The sequence below is a fragment of the Haliotis asinina genome, chromosome 8, assembly GCF_037392515.1.
Source record: "Haliotis asinina isolate JCU_RB_2024 chromosome 8, JCU_Hal_asi_v2, whole genome shotgun sequence".
Classification (NCBI taxonomy): Eukaryota; Metazoa; Mollusca; class Gastropoda; order Lepetellida; family Haliotidae; genus Haliotis; species Haliotis asinina.
Window position 1 is genome coordinate 20,486,779 of NC_090287.1, and position 18,718 is coordinate 20,505,496.

General features: G+C 42.3%; 1 protein-coding gene across 1 annotated transcript in view; it reads right to left on the reverse strand.

The window, feature by feature from the left end:
- LOC137295071 (kinesin-like protein KIF26B) overlaps positions 1-18,232 on the reverse strand; it is a 192,596-nt gene extending 174,364 nt beyond the window's left edge. The window contains exon 1 of the mRNA XM_067826342.1: positions 17,894-18,232. Within this exon, the coding sequence (XP_067682443.1) occupies positions 17,894-18,199 (306 nt within the window). The 5' untranslated portion in view covers positions 18,200-18,232. The remainder of the gene's footprint in view (positions 1-17,893) is intronic.
- Positions 18,233-18,718: the final 486 nt, after the last annotated feature.

Below are 18,718 nucleotides of genomic sequence, written 5' to 3' on the forward strand. Positions count from 1 at the left end.
CTTTAAGCTATGGTTTCAAATTGTTTATAACCATCCGATCAGAGGCGCAGATGAGAGAGAGAGAGAATACACCTGAGAATTTGTAATAATGATAGTCAGTAGTTGTTCAAGTACACGTGTCTTCTCATTGCCACCCACATTTTCAATAGCACACACATACGTCTCCTTTGAAGCACACGATACTGTCTCCTTACAGCTTATAAGTACTAGTTCATACTGTCATTATGTTGTTATGGGCTCTTCAAAGCCCTTTACGATTACCTTATGCTTTATATATTGCAACACAATAGGCTGTTTACACAACACATCACTGTCCTGAGACAGTCCTCGTAAAATGCCAGTCTACTCTCGCTACGTAATATTTGATAAATAATTACGTTTAATGTCACCATTAGGTAATTTCATATCTAAATAGTAATACTGCACATTAACCTGAGCGGCAGCATTATCATCACAAAAAGTCTTGGGTCACAAAACTGCTGGCTCCGAGTCTGTCACAAGGTTATTATTGCGCGATAAAACGAAACATTAACGGTACCGACAAGAAGTGTTCAACAAATAATATATTATTGCTTCTTACCTTCAACAGATTTTCCCTCGATTTGCCCATTATGAACACAAACTGCTAATCCAATGACAAGAAATAATAGCTGCCTGACAACAGGCTTTTTTCAATACTCTTCTATACGAGTATCCTCATGTGCAATATATCCGACACACGACGCGTCCTCCAGCAATAAATCACAATTAATCGACTGCCAAAAACACGAATGTGCTAAGGTTGGGGCATGCCTTAAACGTGTTCACTTTGATTCGGAAAAAAATCCGTGTCGTCTGTTATATGTACAGACTATGAAAAATCCATACGTCTGCTTTCAAAGGAAAACAATTTATCGTCTGCATCTATAAATCAGCGCAATGAATACGATGATATCTAGTGAAGTGGCAACCTTTGCAAGAGACTAATATGTTAGTCCAACTACACATGATCTCTGAGAGCCAAGGGCTACTAGAATGAGTCCACACACAGTGAGATTACAAGATTAGTACTTCAAAGTCGCCATCAAAAGAGTTTGATCAGACCAGATGTAATCACATCTTTTTCTTGAAGTTATTATTGAACTGTTGTGCTGTTTTATCTGTCATTCGGTAATCCAAAGCTGGGTGATCAAGCGCGCACATTAGAAATCTCCTCGATCAGATAGGGGACCAGGTTGAATCCGTCAGATGATTTATACAAGATCAGTCGGGAGAAGTTGACTGGTGTTTGGACGAGCTTGAGTTCAGAGGCCAGCATACTCGAAATATGGCACCATTATAACAGGTATCAGCACATCAAAGGAGCTAGTCTCTACCTGATTCATGGCGCCAGTTAAAACCGAACGCTAGGTATGTCACGCCGATATAGGCGAAGGAAACGAGTAAGGATCCACCTTCTCCAGCAGTATGTCAGAGCATCATGTGCACTGTATCCGTTCTTCATCTAACTACGATCGCCGATGCATCTTGGTCCTGGCAGAAACCACGATGATTTTGCCACGGTCTGTCGCTCGAAGCAGATGCACTTCCATATCTCAGTATTATCATGGGCTATCACTCTAAGGACAGCCACTGGGGACGTCTTTTTCATCGCCCTATCACCTCCTTGCCCGAATTGATCCCCATTAGAAGGCGCGTAGCATAGAACAAGGCTGTGTAATAAGTCCCCCTCTTTTGTCAAACGCCGGGCTCGTGTAAACGCTCTGTTTCTCAGCCCAACTGGTCCGTGACGGCCTTTAGGCCCGGTCATACGACAATGGCTTTGTCCCGCTGCCTCAGTTCAATGGACGTGATCTCCCCTCTCAGGCCGCTAGGAGAGTGCCAAGCAGTCCGCACAATACGATCTCAATAGGCAACGGTCTTCCATGTCCTACCATAACACCGTCTGCACTGACCTCCCATCGCTCCAGTCTCGCACACCAATAACCAAGTGCCGACCGTACCCGGATATGTCTCTGGAACGCGGACCAGCTTCATTTAAATCAGCACCACGATCCTTCTTTCGCCGCTGTCGGTGCGAACTGGCCCTTAAGTCATTGCTTCTTGCTAAGACTCAGCTCATCAGAAGACGCGCGTGTATGCGCGAGTGTGCCTCTCTCCTCTCCTTTCCTTAATGATGTGCTCTCTCTACTCGCTTTGCTATTGGCAACGCCAAATCACACGGGGCCCAATTGTAAGAAGTTTCACCTTGCTCTTTAATATCATACATTCTTTCTTACCCAGGTATGCTGGTCCACGCCCCGACCATAAAGTATCATTGAGCATATACTCTTCCACAAAGGCTAACGAGATCCATGCTTACTATTCAATGTTGAGTGCCATGCATGAGCATAGAACTGTCTGATTAGGGAAGCACCGGTAGGGTCAATTGTTTGACAGCGAAAAGGGGCACTAATCGATAACTCAAACAAAAAGAAAAAGAATGGGAGAGTGAAAATATGAAAGGAATCCGTTTTCATGGAGTTTTCCCCGCCCTGTAAGCGACTCTCCCGATTGCTGAGTAAACCAGTCGAAGCCACTACGAGAAACACTGTGACGGACTTAATAGATTGAGAACAATGACTATAAGGAAGGAATGAAGGCGAATCTTCGAAATAGCATCTTGAGCATGTTTTGAAGCTTCGGCTAATGGACAATACAATATGGGCGTCAGCTAAATAGTGGTGGCACCTGACAGTCTTTGATTGCGACTGACAGCAGGAATAATGTAGAGGACACTTGATCACGTGATGAGGACAATCACCTGACATGGAGTGAAGTCCTACCGGTGCCGTACAATAGGGCGTTGATTGATATATAGATCAGATATACACAGTATTCAGCGCTGGAGCCCCAACTGTGCGACTCTGTATTGTGTGCGGCTACTGACGAAAACACAAGCGATGCTGCAGCGTTTACCCTTCAATTTAGAGCTGACTTCTAATATTTATCCAGAGATGTCACAACTGCCTGTTGGGAGCAAGAGAAGAATAGACGCATGGGAAAGTGACACCATGTTAGTAGGTTTCCATGTCGGGAATATTTACAAAGTTTGTGGAGTCTTAGGTTCAGATGAGTTCACGGTTTAGGCGCTTCTCCGTGGAAAACACGGTATTTGTTAATGGAAGATCTTAAACTTTATTTCGTTACAACCAAAAGTATTATATATTTCCAATAATAATCTAGTGAGTGAACTGTTCTTCGACGTCAGTAATTTGTACTGAACACTGGTATGTTGTTATCAGTGTATAATCTTGTTTCGTTTGACATGGATGAGATATTGCCGTGTGACTCTTAACTCACGATAAGTCTTATTGTAATACACATATTTACTCCCTCTGTGTCTATCTCTGTGTCTCTCTTTCTGTCTCTCTCTCCGTGTCTCTGTCTCTGTGTGTCTCTGTCTCTGTGTCTCTCTCTCTTTCTCTCTCTGTCTCTCTCTCTCTCTCTCTCATAAGCTACAACGCGTATGATAGGTTTGCCAAAGAAGGACCCTGCAGTCAGCAGATACTTGTGTAAAAGATTTCGCTGCTTTAATTTGATGTACTAGTAAAACCGTAATACAAGTGTGAAAATAATGCGGAAATGGATATGGCATGTCTACTCTTTTCCCGAACTCTTGTTGTCATCAGTGATTGTCAGCGATACTTTCGTAATGTTCAGTGCTATTTTCCTTTTTAAGCGACCAAAACAATTCGTTTCCTTGGATATCGGAGACTGGTGTTATGCAACATCATATACATACAAGAAGATAAAATGCCTGTATTATACAGCATTATGTTTCATAGTGAATGAGTTTAGTTTTACGCCGCTCTCGGAAATATTCCAGCTATATGACGGCGGTCTGTAAATATTTGAGTCTGGACATTTGGGGACCGATGACGTGTCAACCAAGTCAGCGAGCCTCACCACCCGATCCCGTTAGTCGCCTCTTACGACAAGCACAGTCGCCCTTTATGGCAAGCATAGGTTGCTGAAGGCCTATTCTCTACCCCGGGACCTTCACGGGTCTTATGTTTCAAAACGCTGTTATAACATCAGCGAGCAAAATACGAGTGAATGAGTTTAATTATACGCCGCAGTATTCCAGCAATATCACGGTGGGGCACCAGAAATTAGCTACACACTGTACCCATGAGGGGAATCGAAAATGGGTCTCCGGCGTGACGAGCCCTTGAAGATTCGAGCTAGAATGGGTCTTCATATATCCATGCTTGCCACAAAAGGCGACTATGCTTGTCGTAAAAGGCGACTAACGGGGTCGGGTGGTCAGCCTCGTTGACTTGTTTGACCCAGTCATCGGTTTCCAGTTGCGCACCTCGATGCTCATGCTGTTAATCACTGGCTTGCCTGGTCCAGACTCGATTATTTACAGACGCCGCCATATAGCTGGAATATTGCTGAGTGCGGCGTAAAACTATACTCACTCAGTCCGCGAGGGAACGCTTGAACCACTAAGATATCCCACTGGTAAAATATATGAGCGAAGGTCAAAACACTAGCCAGTCCATCATCGACCCAGGGCTACGCTCATACCGCTCTACAGATACATCATACGTCTTTATTTGAAACTACGCGTATGTGTGAAGGATGCATATGTATACTGAACGTGTCCCCCAAGCCACAGACCGCTGCATTCTTCCTAAATGCCCGATCATTGAGCTGCTCAATTTCAAGATGGGCGTATAATGGTACTGGAAGGATTCTCGTCCACGTAATGCATCTGCTATCGTTGATGCTGGTGTAGCTGAGCATCCCCCGAGGAGGACAATACTACGTGTGTCCCCCCTGCCAAGTGGCGTTATCGTGTCCCCCTTGACGAACGTGGAATTGGACGCGCGTTGTCGATTGCTAATCAAGAAGTTTATCCCGGTCTTGAAGAACTCAAAAAGCTTGTTTTGGATCGAAAACTATCTTGTCTCTTTCAAAGGAACGTCCTCTGGTAAACGTTTACTTAAAGGCTTGATTCGTCCGTTGAAAACGTCCTCACAGCAGATTCACCCCTTAAAACATGGTACAAATAGGCCGATTTCAATGGAGCAACTTCACACGGCATTAAACGGTTCAATATCTTTATATTAGGGAACGCGATTTCTATTTTTGACCGCAGCAATAGAATTTTTAGATGATTTCAATTATCACGTGTTTGGAAGCATTTCGATATCGCTTCGATATGGTGGTGGATTTGAATGTGTCATTCCGAAATTCAAGCATAAAGCCCTTGCATATATTAGCCCAAGGAAACCACAGGGGAGCGACTTTATCGGGCACATTTATCAAAGGTCATCAAATCTGAATTACCTCACTCAACAATGATTTGACAAATATTAATCCTCATCACATGACACTGGTCACGTGACTCTTTTCTGGCCAAAATCCGGCTGGTACGGTTGCTGGAAATTTGATAATCAATCAGCCATTTTGACACGAAGTTTCAGCATGTGTCCGCCCCTAGTTGTAGGTGGTGGCACAGCAGGTATGAATGGATTCAGTAAGATTTATGTGGGTATAAACTGATGATATTCGAGATTAATCCCGGCTTTGCCTCATCTATTAAGACGCCAACATCGTTATCTACAGCACAGAAATAGAACAGTCAGTTATACCCAAGAAGGTAACACTATTCAGACATTGTGTTAAGAAAGCGATCTTAACCTGGAACACCTGCAGTGTATGAGTGTTTGTTTTATTTACACTTAATGAAATCACTGTATTTACATTGCAATAGTGAGTGAGTGAATTTGGTTTTAAGCCGCCTTTATGAGTCCAGCAAAATCTCGGCTTGGGACACCAGAAATGGGCTTCTCGCATTGCACCCATGCCGGGAATCGAACTCGGGCGAGACGAGCAAACGCTATAACCACAAGGCCCCCCAACACACCTTGCAGGTGAAAACTTTATCAATGGGACAACAGAAATGAGCGTTACATTGTAAGGAAAGGAACCCGGGTCTTGACGGGTGTGACGAGCGAACGTTCTAAACCACTTGGCTACCCAACCGCCCCTGACATTCCAATGTGATTGATTGAAATGTATCACTATGACACTGAAACTGACACGTAACTGTCGTATTGGTAGGAAGACATTTACAACACAAATACCCCTGGCCATTTGTGGAACACAGATATCTATTTGAGAATATGCCACAACATTGCCCAGAGGTTGAAACTTAGTCCAGATCAACATGCTCTCCATGTATTAATCTGACGGATTGAGACTTATTCCGTTTGATGTCGAGGAGATCCCTTTGATGTGCTCACTACAGTGTTGATACAGAACATCCTCGCTCATCAATATCACAGTTGGAAAAGATTAATCAATTACACCCCATTGCAGTGATTGCCCAATGACATTGGTTGCCATGTATTTTTAGACACATATATTGACTTGAACTCTCAAGCAAGATGCATCCACAACTAACGGTAGACAAACGATAGCAGTCATTCAGGCCGAAGGACTCAGGTAAAGAAGAGAGCTGTGGACAAGCTATCGGCGAAGATGGTGCTTTCATAGCCAGAAATGGATCTGAAGGTATGAGAAAATAACGTATTTGATCTACGCTTCCATTTGACAAGATTACATATAGTCAGCGATATTGACTTTAAGTAAATCATGTCACACCGGTTAGTTGTAAGCGTAGGAAGGTGATAGAAGTCAGAGCCCTACCTGTGCTGTCCCAAATCTTCAAAAGCAGTAATATTTCTAGTATTTGATACAGGAAATCTAAATTAGCCAGCGTCCTCAGTTTGAGCCAAATAAAGCTGGGGTTGTCACATGTAAGTGGTCCTGGCTTATCTCTCGCACGTTTATGGCTGTCTCTCGTACGTCACGGTCGATGGTTTAGCCAGTGAAACCAACCAAATTCCTCCGACCCATTCATATATACCGTCTGGTATATGCCTTTGTCAATGGTATATGGTTTTATTGCCAACTTGCCTTGTTAACAAGAGAAGTAAAGCACGCCACAAGGCTTTCATATCAAAATATTGGGCCGACATAAACTCAGCAGCCGCTCCTGAGAATTATAATGCAACTCTTACTGATCGCCTGATAGTAAACATCCACACAACGTTAGTAATACAGACACCAAAGTCCGTCCAGCCTTAGTAATACAGACATTAAAGTCAAGACAACCATAGTAATACAGGCTCGAACCTTAATAACACAAACACAAACGTCTACACAACTCTAGTAATACAGACACCAAAGTCCGCACTACCTTAGTAATACTGACACAAACGTCCACGAATCCTTAGTAATAAAGACACCAAAGTCCGCACAACTTTAGTAATACCGGCCCAAACCTTTTAAGAACACAATCTCAGACGTCCACACAACCTTCGTAATACAGACCCCAAAGTCCGACAAACCTTAGTAATAGAGAATCCAAACACCAAACAACGTTAGTAATACAGACGTAAACGTCCGCAAAGCTGACTCGAAGTCTCCAAAAGACAGGGAAGTAAGTCAATATCACCTCAAAGCCATCTTGGATAAACTCCATCCCGACACTCCTCCAAGCTTGTAGCAAATCACAAGACAATGCCGGTGATCGGCCGTGCTATGCGATAGTCTAGGGGGAGATGAGATATGTGACATTCACGGTCATTATCAACATTGTCGGAAAGACTACAAGTCAGGACCTGGTCGTGTCTCATCCCCTGTCTGTCAACTTCCCTCTGGCTATCCTCGTCCCCAGGATTACCATCTGTGGGTGCGACAATCAGATAGGAGGGGCAATAAAAGATGCAAGTATATTACGCATGTACATTCTCGGAATATTCTGTAGCGAACCAGTGCAACGTAGAGTTAGAGCTCATTTTCACTGGATGAAGAATCATGCCTAGAAGGTGTTAGCAAGTGAGTGTGGTTTTACGCCGCTTTTAGCAATATTCCAACAATATCACGGCGAGGGATTCCAGACATGGGCTTCACACATCGAACCACATAAGTAGGAATCGAAACAGGGCCTTCAACGTAACGAGCGCTCAACTTAAGCTATCCACCGCCCCGTGGAAGTTGTTGTTAGAAGTCACTTTCACATAAGAATCTTCAGTAGGCAGGGATCTATTTACAAGGGATAGGATTTATCACCTAACTGCGTGAATGGGTTACATCATTCTCATTCGGACATTGTTGCTAACATTACACAAGACGTGGACCTTATTAGATTTATGAGACAGCAAACACATAACTTATATTAAAAACCGGTTATATGTACTGAGGGAAACAAATAAGAGACCACCACTTCTTGGCAGTGTTCCTTTTTTTAATTTTCGGATTTCCTCCAACAGCAACATTCAAAGCTATAGTGACGAAAACTCGAAAGTATTAAAGTTATATGTGAATTTTCCTGTGGCCCAGTGTTATATACAACCCAGATTCGGGAAGTGATCAAACAGATTTTACGATCTAAACTAAAAACAAACCACCCAAGTCAAATACTAGTACTCAGTTGGTTACCAGTTAGTTTAAACACCGATTCCGCTTAAGCCAAAGTAGTATAACGCGTAAACCTTTGGATGGAATCGGTATCTCGACAGCAGTGTATCAAGGTTATTTAAAAGCGGCTTGCTAAATTCAACTTTGGTGCAAAGCAAATGATTGTCTTTCCACTCCGATGGCTTTAAGTCTCACGTGAGTTACTCGGAAACAGCAAGTCTCGCCAATGCGCACTTGTTGCTAATGAGCATAGATTGTTAAGGAGCTAGGTAACCCGATATCTTTGTTTGTAGAGACTAATAACGGGACATCCGTGTTTCTGTCAAAGTTCCCGGATGACCTGGAACGCTGAATGGACATGATTTTTTTCGGCCTCTTTGAAGCACCATTCACTTGCCCATTCCAATTTAACACGGCATGTCGTTATGGTATAGGGAATTGATGAAGCCATTCACCCCAGTGCCAGGTGGGCCTACCTGTACACTTAGGAGGGGTCAGAGCACCAGTGTGATTATCGTTTACAATCTATGTAGAACTATACTGTTTCCTTTATTGCTGCCTTGAAATAGCTAGAACATAAACATGGCGTGACAATGGACACATATCACATCAGTTTACAGTGTAAACATCGATAGACATTAAAATTGTATGTACAACACTAACCCGATAGGGGTGAGAACACAACCTTGTTGCTTACTTGTAACTGTCGGTCGGTTATTTTCGCCTCGTTTATGTTATATTGCGAAACATTTGATAGACATATTTGATACGTTAGTATGAAAACCGATACGTATTTTTCAAAAATGGAATCACGAATAAGTCTAGTGTTTAACTGTACATTTGACATTTCTCGTGGTAGGCGTGAGAACAGTTTACCCCAAGTCCTTTCAATGATAAAGAACAATCTCGTTACCTTAGAGCTATACAAATGTATTACATTTAAGCATGCAAGTCTGGCGATACCGAAATCGAAAGGATTTATTCAGCCTGTCGTGAATCTGATATTGCAAATAATCAGAACACGCGGTAATGAAAGTAAGAATGAAAGTAACGCGAGACATGAACGGAGGATCCAAATCAACTCCTCTCGCCTGAGATGCTCCTGATAACGAAGTACTCAGGTCAGTAGGTCTGTCAAGATATGTCTATGTCGTGGAGTGGAGGTTTGCATTCAAGGTGAGAATTACAAACCCAAAGCTTAAAGGAAATTCATCCGATGACGCCCATCTAATCTACATTCAGATACAGGCCTGTCGTGGTTTAGTTAGCTTCAAAAGGATGACTTCTCGGCTCCTAGCATCTGTTAAATGCACTAGGAACTAGTTGCCCTATCTGTGATTAAACTGCTTGAGTCAGGCCTCATTACGTTTTCAATGAATAGTTCCCTGAAGCTAGCAGTACCCGCATTACCACCGAGTGGACACGAGATGGTTGACAGAGGAGGCATAACAGAAAGGTGTGAGCTGGATATCACACGTCAATGTGATATCCCTCTTCTAGTCCTCTTCTTCTTCGACTCTCATGCGTCGGGGACATCCCTTTTGATACAGCCGCTTATAAGGTGTGACATTAACGTGGTTGGGAATCCCAAGCATAATTCCCAAGAAATGGCTCTATCCATTATTTGCTGAGATAAGCAGGGTTCATAGCGGGTAGATCGGTAACCTTACACTGTACCGTGAATTTAAAACATCATCAGAAAGTCAGGCCCTAGACAAACATTAACAGGACATTTAACAGTGCGCTAATCTCGGCTTCGGTTCGCAGAACATGAGAAGAAACCAATTGGTTTTGGTACGGGGGTTAAGGAGGCTAAGTACCCTATCCCCCCGGGCGAGAAGGAGATCCGGGTCCCCCGTCGGGAAGGATGGCAGATTTGACAATAGGTTTGACTCCCACCCTCACCATCGACCCCCAACTCCCCAACAGACACGGCGTGTTGGAACAGAGAACGATGGCGTGAGGAAGTCGTCAAGGGATAATACTGCGAAGATAGCTTTGTGCTTGAAATTATAGTTTCCCCAAACCACGTCTATTTCACGTGCTCTAATTTTCATGAATTTTCAATTTTCTAAAAGCATCCCCCTCCAAAAGCATAAATAACACCAGGGATTACACGCCCATTGAGTAAAGTTGGTATGACAACGTATGAAATAAAAATGTTGAATTGAGACACGGAGTGATCTTTACAAGTCTTTAATAATTAATCAGTTCTGAAAGAATATAAAAACGAACACGCAGTATTGAACACGCAGTAGCGGAGGGTACAGGTCACGGTTTCAAACCCATTGTCTTAAAAATACAACACGTGGGGGAAAATATCTTAATCAGTTATGTCAGACAGTTAACAGTGATTTATTCGTGTTTCAGATAGTAACTAATTTGAGTTTAACAGAACAGTTCAACTGAAACAAAGAAAAATCAGTGTTAATGGAACACTAGTATCGTACGCGCCCGCAATGGGATATCTGGCCAGGGCTAAGCGCTCAGAAACTAAAGTGTCGCACTGTTGTAATTTTCAATAACGATAGAATGGACATGAATCAGAGACCACCTTGATACAATTACACGCGACTGACCACCGCAGTTTGTCACATAATCACTAAAACAATTTAATCGGGAAGGAGATTACGTCCATGAATAATTTGTCATATGTAATGAAGTAAAGTGGTTTTGGCTTCAGGGCAGCTCTATTAACACAGTTGGCCCGTACCGGACAACAGAGAGCTCTGAAGCCAACTCTCCCCGTTGTCCGGTAATCGCGTCTTTTACATCTTCTTGAACCGTATTAATTATTTACATGACACGTGCTTAATTCTGCCATCAGAGTAGGCTTCAAAATATTCGGGGAATAATTAATCTCATCTTCGTCCATGCGAAAAAATATCATTTTCGAGGTCGGAGTTTGATAACACACGTTTGTCTGATCAAGCTGGTCGACGCCGTGTTACTTTTCCGCAAAGTTCCTCGGGCGTTTTGTAACGTTTTGTCTCAATTTCCATCTAGCCTTGTAGTCCCTGAATGACTTGCATGTACCCGCCATAGCAGGCAATTAAATGAGCACAAGTTATTTTTCGTGAAAAAAAAATCAATATTGTAATTTTTAAAATGATATAATGCCTGAATTTCTTGAACATGCCTTTCAAACACGAGAGGATTTTTCAAAAAGAAATTGAATCCAGGAAGAACCGCGTTGATTAATCTGTCAAATCCTATCTAAATGATTAGCCTGCCCATATGCCATCGGTTTAAACCAGATTTGAATTATTTCTTTTGTTGCACAACGACAGGGAAAGGGAACAGGCTAAAGTATACAATTACAGTTTTTTACCTCGTCGAATCGTGTTTAAAATCCATCAATTTTGTGCGACTCTATTTGCAAGTCTAAACTTAATGTCATATTCGTTGTTAGTGTGACATTTCCATGACATGTTCGTAAGACATCTTATTTATACTTGATGTCACGAAACCGATTAAAATGTAATGGCGCCAATAAATGTCACATATAGGAAGGACTAAGTTTATTACTTACAGGCCATCTCATGTGACACATCTAACAAACTTGTTAGAATATATCTTCTTTATCATTTCCGATATTTACATACGGACTGATTGTATCGATGACTCGATCAATAACACTATCACTGATACGCAGTAACGCGAGATGTTTAGCAATAGTGGGCGAAGTCGTAAAGTAAACGTTGCTACAATGTCAACGTCTTAGATAGTCGTGTATCCAGGCTAGAATGGATTTATTCAGTTACGACGTGACAGTTCGACAGAAGGGACCTGTTCGACATAACGTTTTGGAACTGACGTCATCCTCCTCTCTCCTATTAGAGACATGGCAACGGAGTTCTCTCGCTCAGGAATGAAATTTCATTGGACGAGAATTAGTAGCACAGTGTCTCTTTAAGACGGTAGCGTCAGAGCAGAGATAAAATATACACTGGATTATAGAGGATGCATGATATATCATTGTTGTAAATAATCATAACTCCGTTTGCTCCGGATATAACGAAGATCGGTTGTCGACTGGTTTAAAATGAACGAAATACTGTTACCTGTTACCTATACCAATGTTAACCAGGGGTCAGTGGGTTGTAGTATAGTGATTAAAGCGTTCGCTCGTCCCGGGTTCGATTCCCCTCATGAGAACAATGTTCTTGTTCCCCCATGAGTGATATTGCTGAAATATTGCTAAAAGCGGCGTAAAACCAAACTCACTCACTGATGTTAATGTGAGGTGCAAATTTAAACGTAATTCAAGTATTCTACTTTGTTGAACAGTTAAAAGAACCACATGATACATAGTCAGTCACAATAGAGATAATCAGATGTTCATCCTCAAAACTAAACTTTACTGACTCGACCTAAATTTTCTAGATATTTCGATAGAAACGCTTATTTCGACATACATATGATGTCATCACAGACGTCATGTTAATGAGGTTTCATGATTGTTTTATACTCGATTATAACGATGTACGTTCCTCGAATTCGTTACATCAGAAAGCCAATGTAAGTACTCAGTATATCTTCCCCGAAACGCGCCCCGTGTGCCTTCAGTCGCACACCCTTCCAACTGAAGGAAGGGGCTACTGCTGACGAGTGACTACGACTAGAACTGAGCCCCGAGGAGTAAGACCCTCAACAAATACTGACGGCCCACATTCCTCACAACGGCATTTGGAATATACAATATGTCTCTAAACCCAATCGAGACAGCCAATGGCCTGCAGACGTGATCTCAATGCAGCATCTCCGACACTATATCAAACAAGCCCAGATAAAGCTAGACACACAAATGTTTACGCTTGTACTTTCTATAAGGACTGGTAAGGACTGGACAGCTGCAGGTATCATATCCATTGTGTGCACCACGACAAACAGGTCACATACACTGATATGACTCGTGTTTCCGCCTTAAGGAGCCACCAACACTAACAATAACATTAATGAGAAATCAAATTTCAACTCATCACTTAAATAATATTCGTTCCCTTCACGTGGGTACAATGTGTGAAGCCCATTTTCTGGTGTCCCCCGCCGTGATATTGCTGGAATATTGCTAAAAGCGGCGTAAAACTAAACTCACTCACTCACTCGCTCCCTTCAGTGTGCCCGTATATATTGTTGTTCTTTTTCAGATCGCAAGAAATTTATATAGAAGTGAAGTGATGTTAATCAGGGCTCTACTGTTCGGATCATCGAAACGTCATCGACAGTTTCTTGTTTAATGTCGGACTAGATGAAGATGCCCTTATATACCGTGAATAAAAAGTTAAGCGCCAGCATATTTCAAAACTCAGATAGAAGCTGTGGAAATGCCTGGCTGAACTAACTGGGAAAACCAATCCATTTTAGAGAGGGTTCATCTGGTAACTGATTTAGGGATGCCATAATCATTTGTATTTACTATTAAAGGAAAATTGTTACAGATATGATGACACTGCTTTTTAAAGCAAAATAACTATTCCTGTTGTGCTTATACAAGACTATTAAATTTAGGTTTTACTTGGTAAAGTGACAATCATGTGACCATGTAACAGTCATTTCTGATTTTCACTTTTCAAAAGAAGGTAACCTTTCTGAGGAAAGCCAAATGCATGTTTTCCAAAAGCGCATGCATTCTGTTGAAAGTAAAAGATAATTTCCATTATGGCTTTGTTATTAAACTAAGAGTACTAAACCAAATTATGATAGCTCTTTTTTCTGCAAGATTTGCTATGTGCCAACCAATATTTTTGTAAAATATACTGGGTGGCTCTTAACTTTATTTACGGTCTATTTTCCACTATGCCGGGTAATGCTGTCTAACTCCACTTGACTTCACTTCTATGAGCTGTGGCCGAACTGAAGAGTATATTGAAGACTATAAGATAGCACCACTCTATGTTAGTTGACGCAACTATATGCAGCCTATACACTAAGCAGTAAGAGGATACCCAAATTAACATATGAACGCATACTAGTAAACAGAATGAGAATAATTGTACGCGTATATGCCAGAAATATTTACCTTGTGATTATGTAAAGTAGCTACCCGAACAGATAAATATGTACATGATATGTGTGAAGGGCACTTGATTTTTTAAGAAGCCGTAGACAGCCAAGATGAAACGCTGTCTCGACCCATTGAAGACCCGTGTTCGAATTCCCTCAAGGTTATAATATATATGATGTCATTCACCCTTAACGGTAAGAGAACTGGACCGTTGCTCTACCGTCTCTCTCTTTGTATTTATGAACATTCTCTCGTCTCATCCTTCAGTTTGTATATTTCAAATCTCGAAGGGGTGTGTGTGTGTCTGTGTGTCTGTGTCTGTGTGTGTGTGTGTGTCTGTGTCTGTGTCTGTGTGTGTCTGTCTGTGAGTAGCCAAGCAGTTAAAGCTTTCGCCCGGAACGCTGAAGCCCTGGGTTCGACTTCCGTCATACGTGCAACATGTGAATCACATTCCTAGTGCCGCAGTTATGGTGGAATACAGCTGAGTGTGTCTAAAACGCATCCACTCTCTTACGCAACCAAAACATCCACATTCAACCTACCTACCTGCCACTCACTCACCAAGAGGGGTTGTGGGGTAGCCTAGTGGTTAAAGCGTTCACTCGTCACGCCGAAGACCTTTGTTCGACTCCTCACATGGGTACAGTGTGTGAAGAATATTCTTGCTGTCCCCTGTCGTGATATTGCCGGAATATTGCCAAAAGCGGCGTAAAACTCACTCACTCACAAAGACATAGAATGCATCGGCCACGGCGTGGTAGGGCAGCCAGTTTATATCAACAAGAACGACAATTTGTGTCCCTACAGCTTTCACTGAAACATCCCCGAGTGTATATGAAATGGACATACTATGTACATGATACTTGTTTCAGTGTGCCTGATTCAACAAGTGAGCGAGTATAATTTTACGCAATATCACGGCGAGGGACACCAGAAATTGGCTTCACATCTTGTACCCGTGTGGGGAATCGAACCCGGGTCTTCGGCGTGACGAGCGAACGCCTAATCACTAGCCTACCCCACCGCCCCACATTAAACAAGACATGCCCATTGCCCTGGGACAGTCCCTGCTTTATTCATGCCTCCCCGGTAGCTAACCCGTGTTTAATATACGAATAGACACCGTCCATTAAACACGATCCCTTTTGACTTGCATGAAAAACATGAAAAGACATTAAGTTATTTAACTCAGCCACATGGGACATCAGCCTACTCTGATTCCCCGATAGCTTCAAACTGACAATGTGTATCACAAACTAAGCATCAGATTGTGCCCTTACATTGTATAGGAAATAACACTGACAGTTGGAATGAATGGTATTCGGTAAGGATATCCACGTGAAAATAATATGTGTAATAGAAAGAAATACATAGAATCCAATTCAAAATTGAATCACACGCTTAACTTGAATTTTATCCTCGTACAAAACAAACGCATTGAATAGGTTTTTAGCTTTTAACGTAACACTGCATTCAAGTTCAATCGATTTGGTCTTTCAAAGTTTTATCGCCTATGGTTATTGCGGTTTTACTGAATCGAAACAGATACCCAAATAAAACAGACAGGCTGTAACAGTCCGGTGTTGTGGTGCAAGGAGACGTTGATGGTTGCAGTGAGGCTTGTCCTCATTTTTTATCCACGTTACTAAAGGATGACACTTTGATTGTGCGGCCGCCTTACAGGGCAACCTCGTCCACACGCCCCTTGGTGGCAGGCGTGCGTGGTACCGTCCGGTCGGGACGTGGAGATAGTGTAGCAGTGTGTCCGCCATATGACAGCTTTATGTCCCAATTTACATAGACGGAATACGTTTAAAAACAGTCAAAACAGTAGGTTTTTGTCCCAGGTGCGTGCCGTGATACAAGAAACGCCAATTTTACACACACACACACACACACACACACACACACACACACACACACACACACACCGTTTCGTTTTCTAAAAAGTAATCGTACCCCTATGAACTGTTTGATGATACATACAGCGATGATTATTATTATTATGATTACTATCTTAAACAACACGAGCAGCAATACAATGCTCTTTTGATTCCATTGCAATAATCATTTTCATCACCATCATTGTTGTTTTTGTCGCCTCTGCATCATGAACATGTTAAAATCAATGCACAACTTGCTTCAAACGAGACCCACTCACTCACTTCTCATGTAGTTTAAACATTCTGTGATAACCATCAGCGTTCCCCACTGCAGTTCTCGCATGTGAATATCGGGCAGTGATTACCAGCGTTATTGATTCGTGTTCCAGCGTACATACCCTTAATTGCAGTCCCCATGCTAAAACCGTCTGAGTGATGTCCATCAAATCAAATTACGCACACCGACGTCATATCCCCATAAAGATATATCAAGCTTCTATAACAAACCTTCAGTGACATAACTTATATCCCTGCATTATTTCCAAAAAAAAACCATTAATAAACTATCTATTCCGAACATCAGAATATGCCAAAAAGTCTTAAAAGAAGTGCCTCATGGACAACAATGCTCAAATTAAGGGCAGGCGCTTTACAAAAGACCTGTCTTCGTAAATAGATCGCTGGCTGAGTGTATGTATGCAAAATGCTGATCTACACACAGAACCCCTGAAAACTATTCCCGTAGCGACAGGCACAATCCAAAAGTTAGACGGATACCGATTTAATTCAAAGCACTGTCTTAACAAGTATGGTTCGATGGTTAAGGGAATTATGAATACTGCATTCGATTCAAAATTAAATTACTGCTGTATTGTAAGCCTGCTGTAGTGAGAGGCCAGGCATGTTGCTTCATTCAATAGACGTGTTTTATAATGTAAATGCAAGACTGAAAACAAAAAAAGTGTTAATTTTTATTTTGTATTAAAGTGCAATTACGTATTCCGGGCCTTGACGTGTGAGAGGAATTATTTTAAGGAAGAAAATAACATTAATCTCACAAAGGATGGAACTTATTACGCTCCTAACGATGAGAATGTTTAGGTGCTGATTAGACGAGTGCCAAATCCAATAATGGCGGACACTCCACTGTCACGAGGAAGAAAAGGTCCGCCATAATGTGAGGAATCTGATTATATTCTTAACACCTCCGAGTTGAAAAAAAGTTGTCTCGCTTGACGACTGGAGAACTCCCCGGTAGTAAACAGACACCTGACAGAAACAGCTCCCAAAAAATCAATAGTTCTGGCGACAGTGTGTCTGTGTACTGAAAAACTACAAACACTACCCGTAAGATAAACAGATGCAAAGAAACATTTAGTATCTTACCTAACGACAAAGAGACACTCAAAACAGCGTAAGGAGTTAAGTCAACACTCGTAGACCTTGCCTCATGCATGAGCTTGTATAGCTTTATGACCAACATTTAAGTTTCAGATTTACTTTTAAGCTACGTCTGAGAACGCGATCTCCTATTGTCTCTTACCTGTTGAAGGCTTCGTCCTTTGACTGGGTGAATAACGGTATCCGTTTTAGGTTTTGTTTTCATATCCTTTTTGTTTTCTAGCTTTGATATAGTCCTTGGGTTCAGCTGGTCCTCCATCAGCTCCTGATCAAGCTCTTCCAGGGAGGACATCATGTCCCGAAGACGACTCATCTCGATGTCCAGTTCCTCTGAAAGTCTGTTTGCCATGGACTCAGACTCCGAAGAAGTACATTCATTGTACTGACCATACAACGAAGATGCTAACTTTCGTTTAAACACCCTAGGATTCGTGTTGATAATATCCATCTTGAGTTATTCAGCTAGGTGGTATATCCGAATCGGGAGACTATCGTGTTAATCCAACTTAGTTTTGTTTGAAACACAGGCACCATCTGACTTAATCCATAGCCGTCCTCTTATACAATAACACATCAGCGGTAGAGATCCAGGCTTCGTTGTACAACAGATGCACAAGCAATGACGAGAGACTATGCCAAGCCACATCCTCCTGGATGGCTTCTTTGAGGAGACGGGGAGTGTGCCCCTGGCAATCCCTCTGACGGTATGGTCCACTCCTAAGTGTGTGACAGGGAGAAAGCAAAAGCCCTTGCGGTTAGCTTGTCTGCTGTGCGAGATCTCTCCGTATGCAATTGTTTCGTTCTGAACTCTGTGATCATTGACTGGAAAGAACAATGCGGACTCGGGAGACACCTACAATCAGCGACCCAACCACTGTGGAAGGTGACGCTACCCGTTCGCTCTCAAGCGAACATACCAATGCACAGTCAGTCTGATCTGTCACCCACAAAGGCAGGGGTGTCGCGT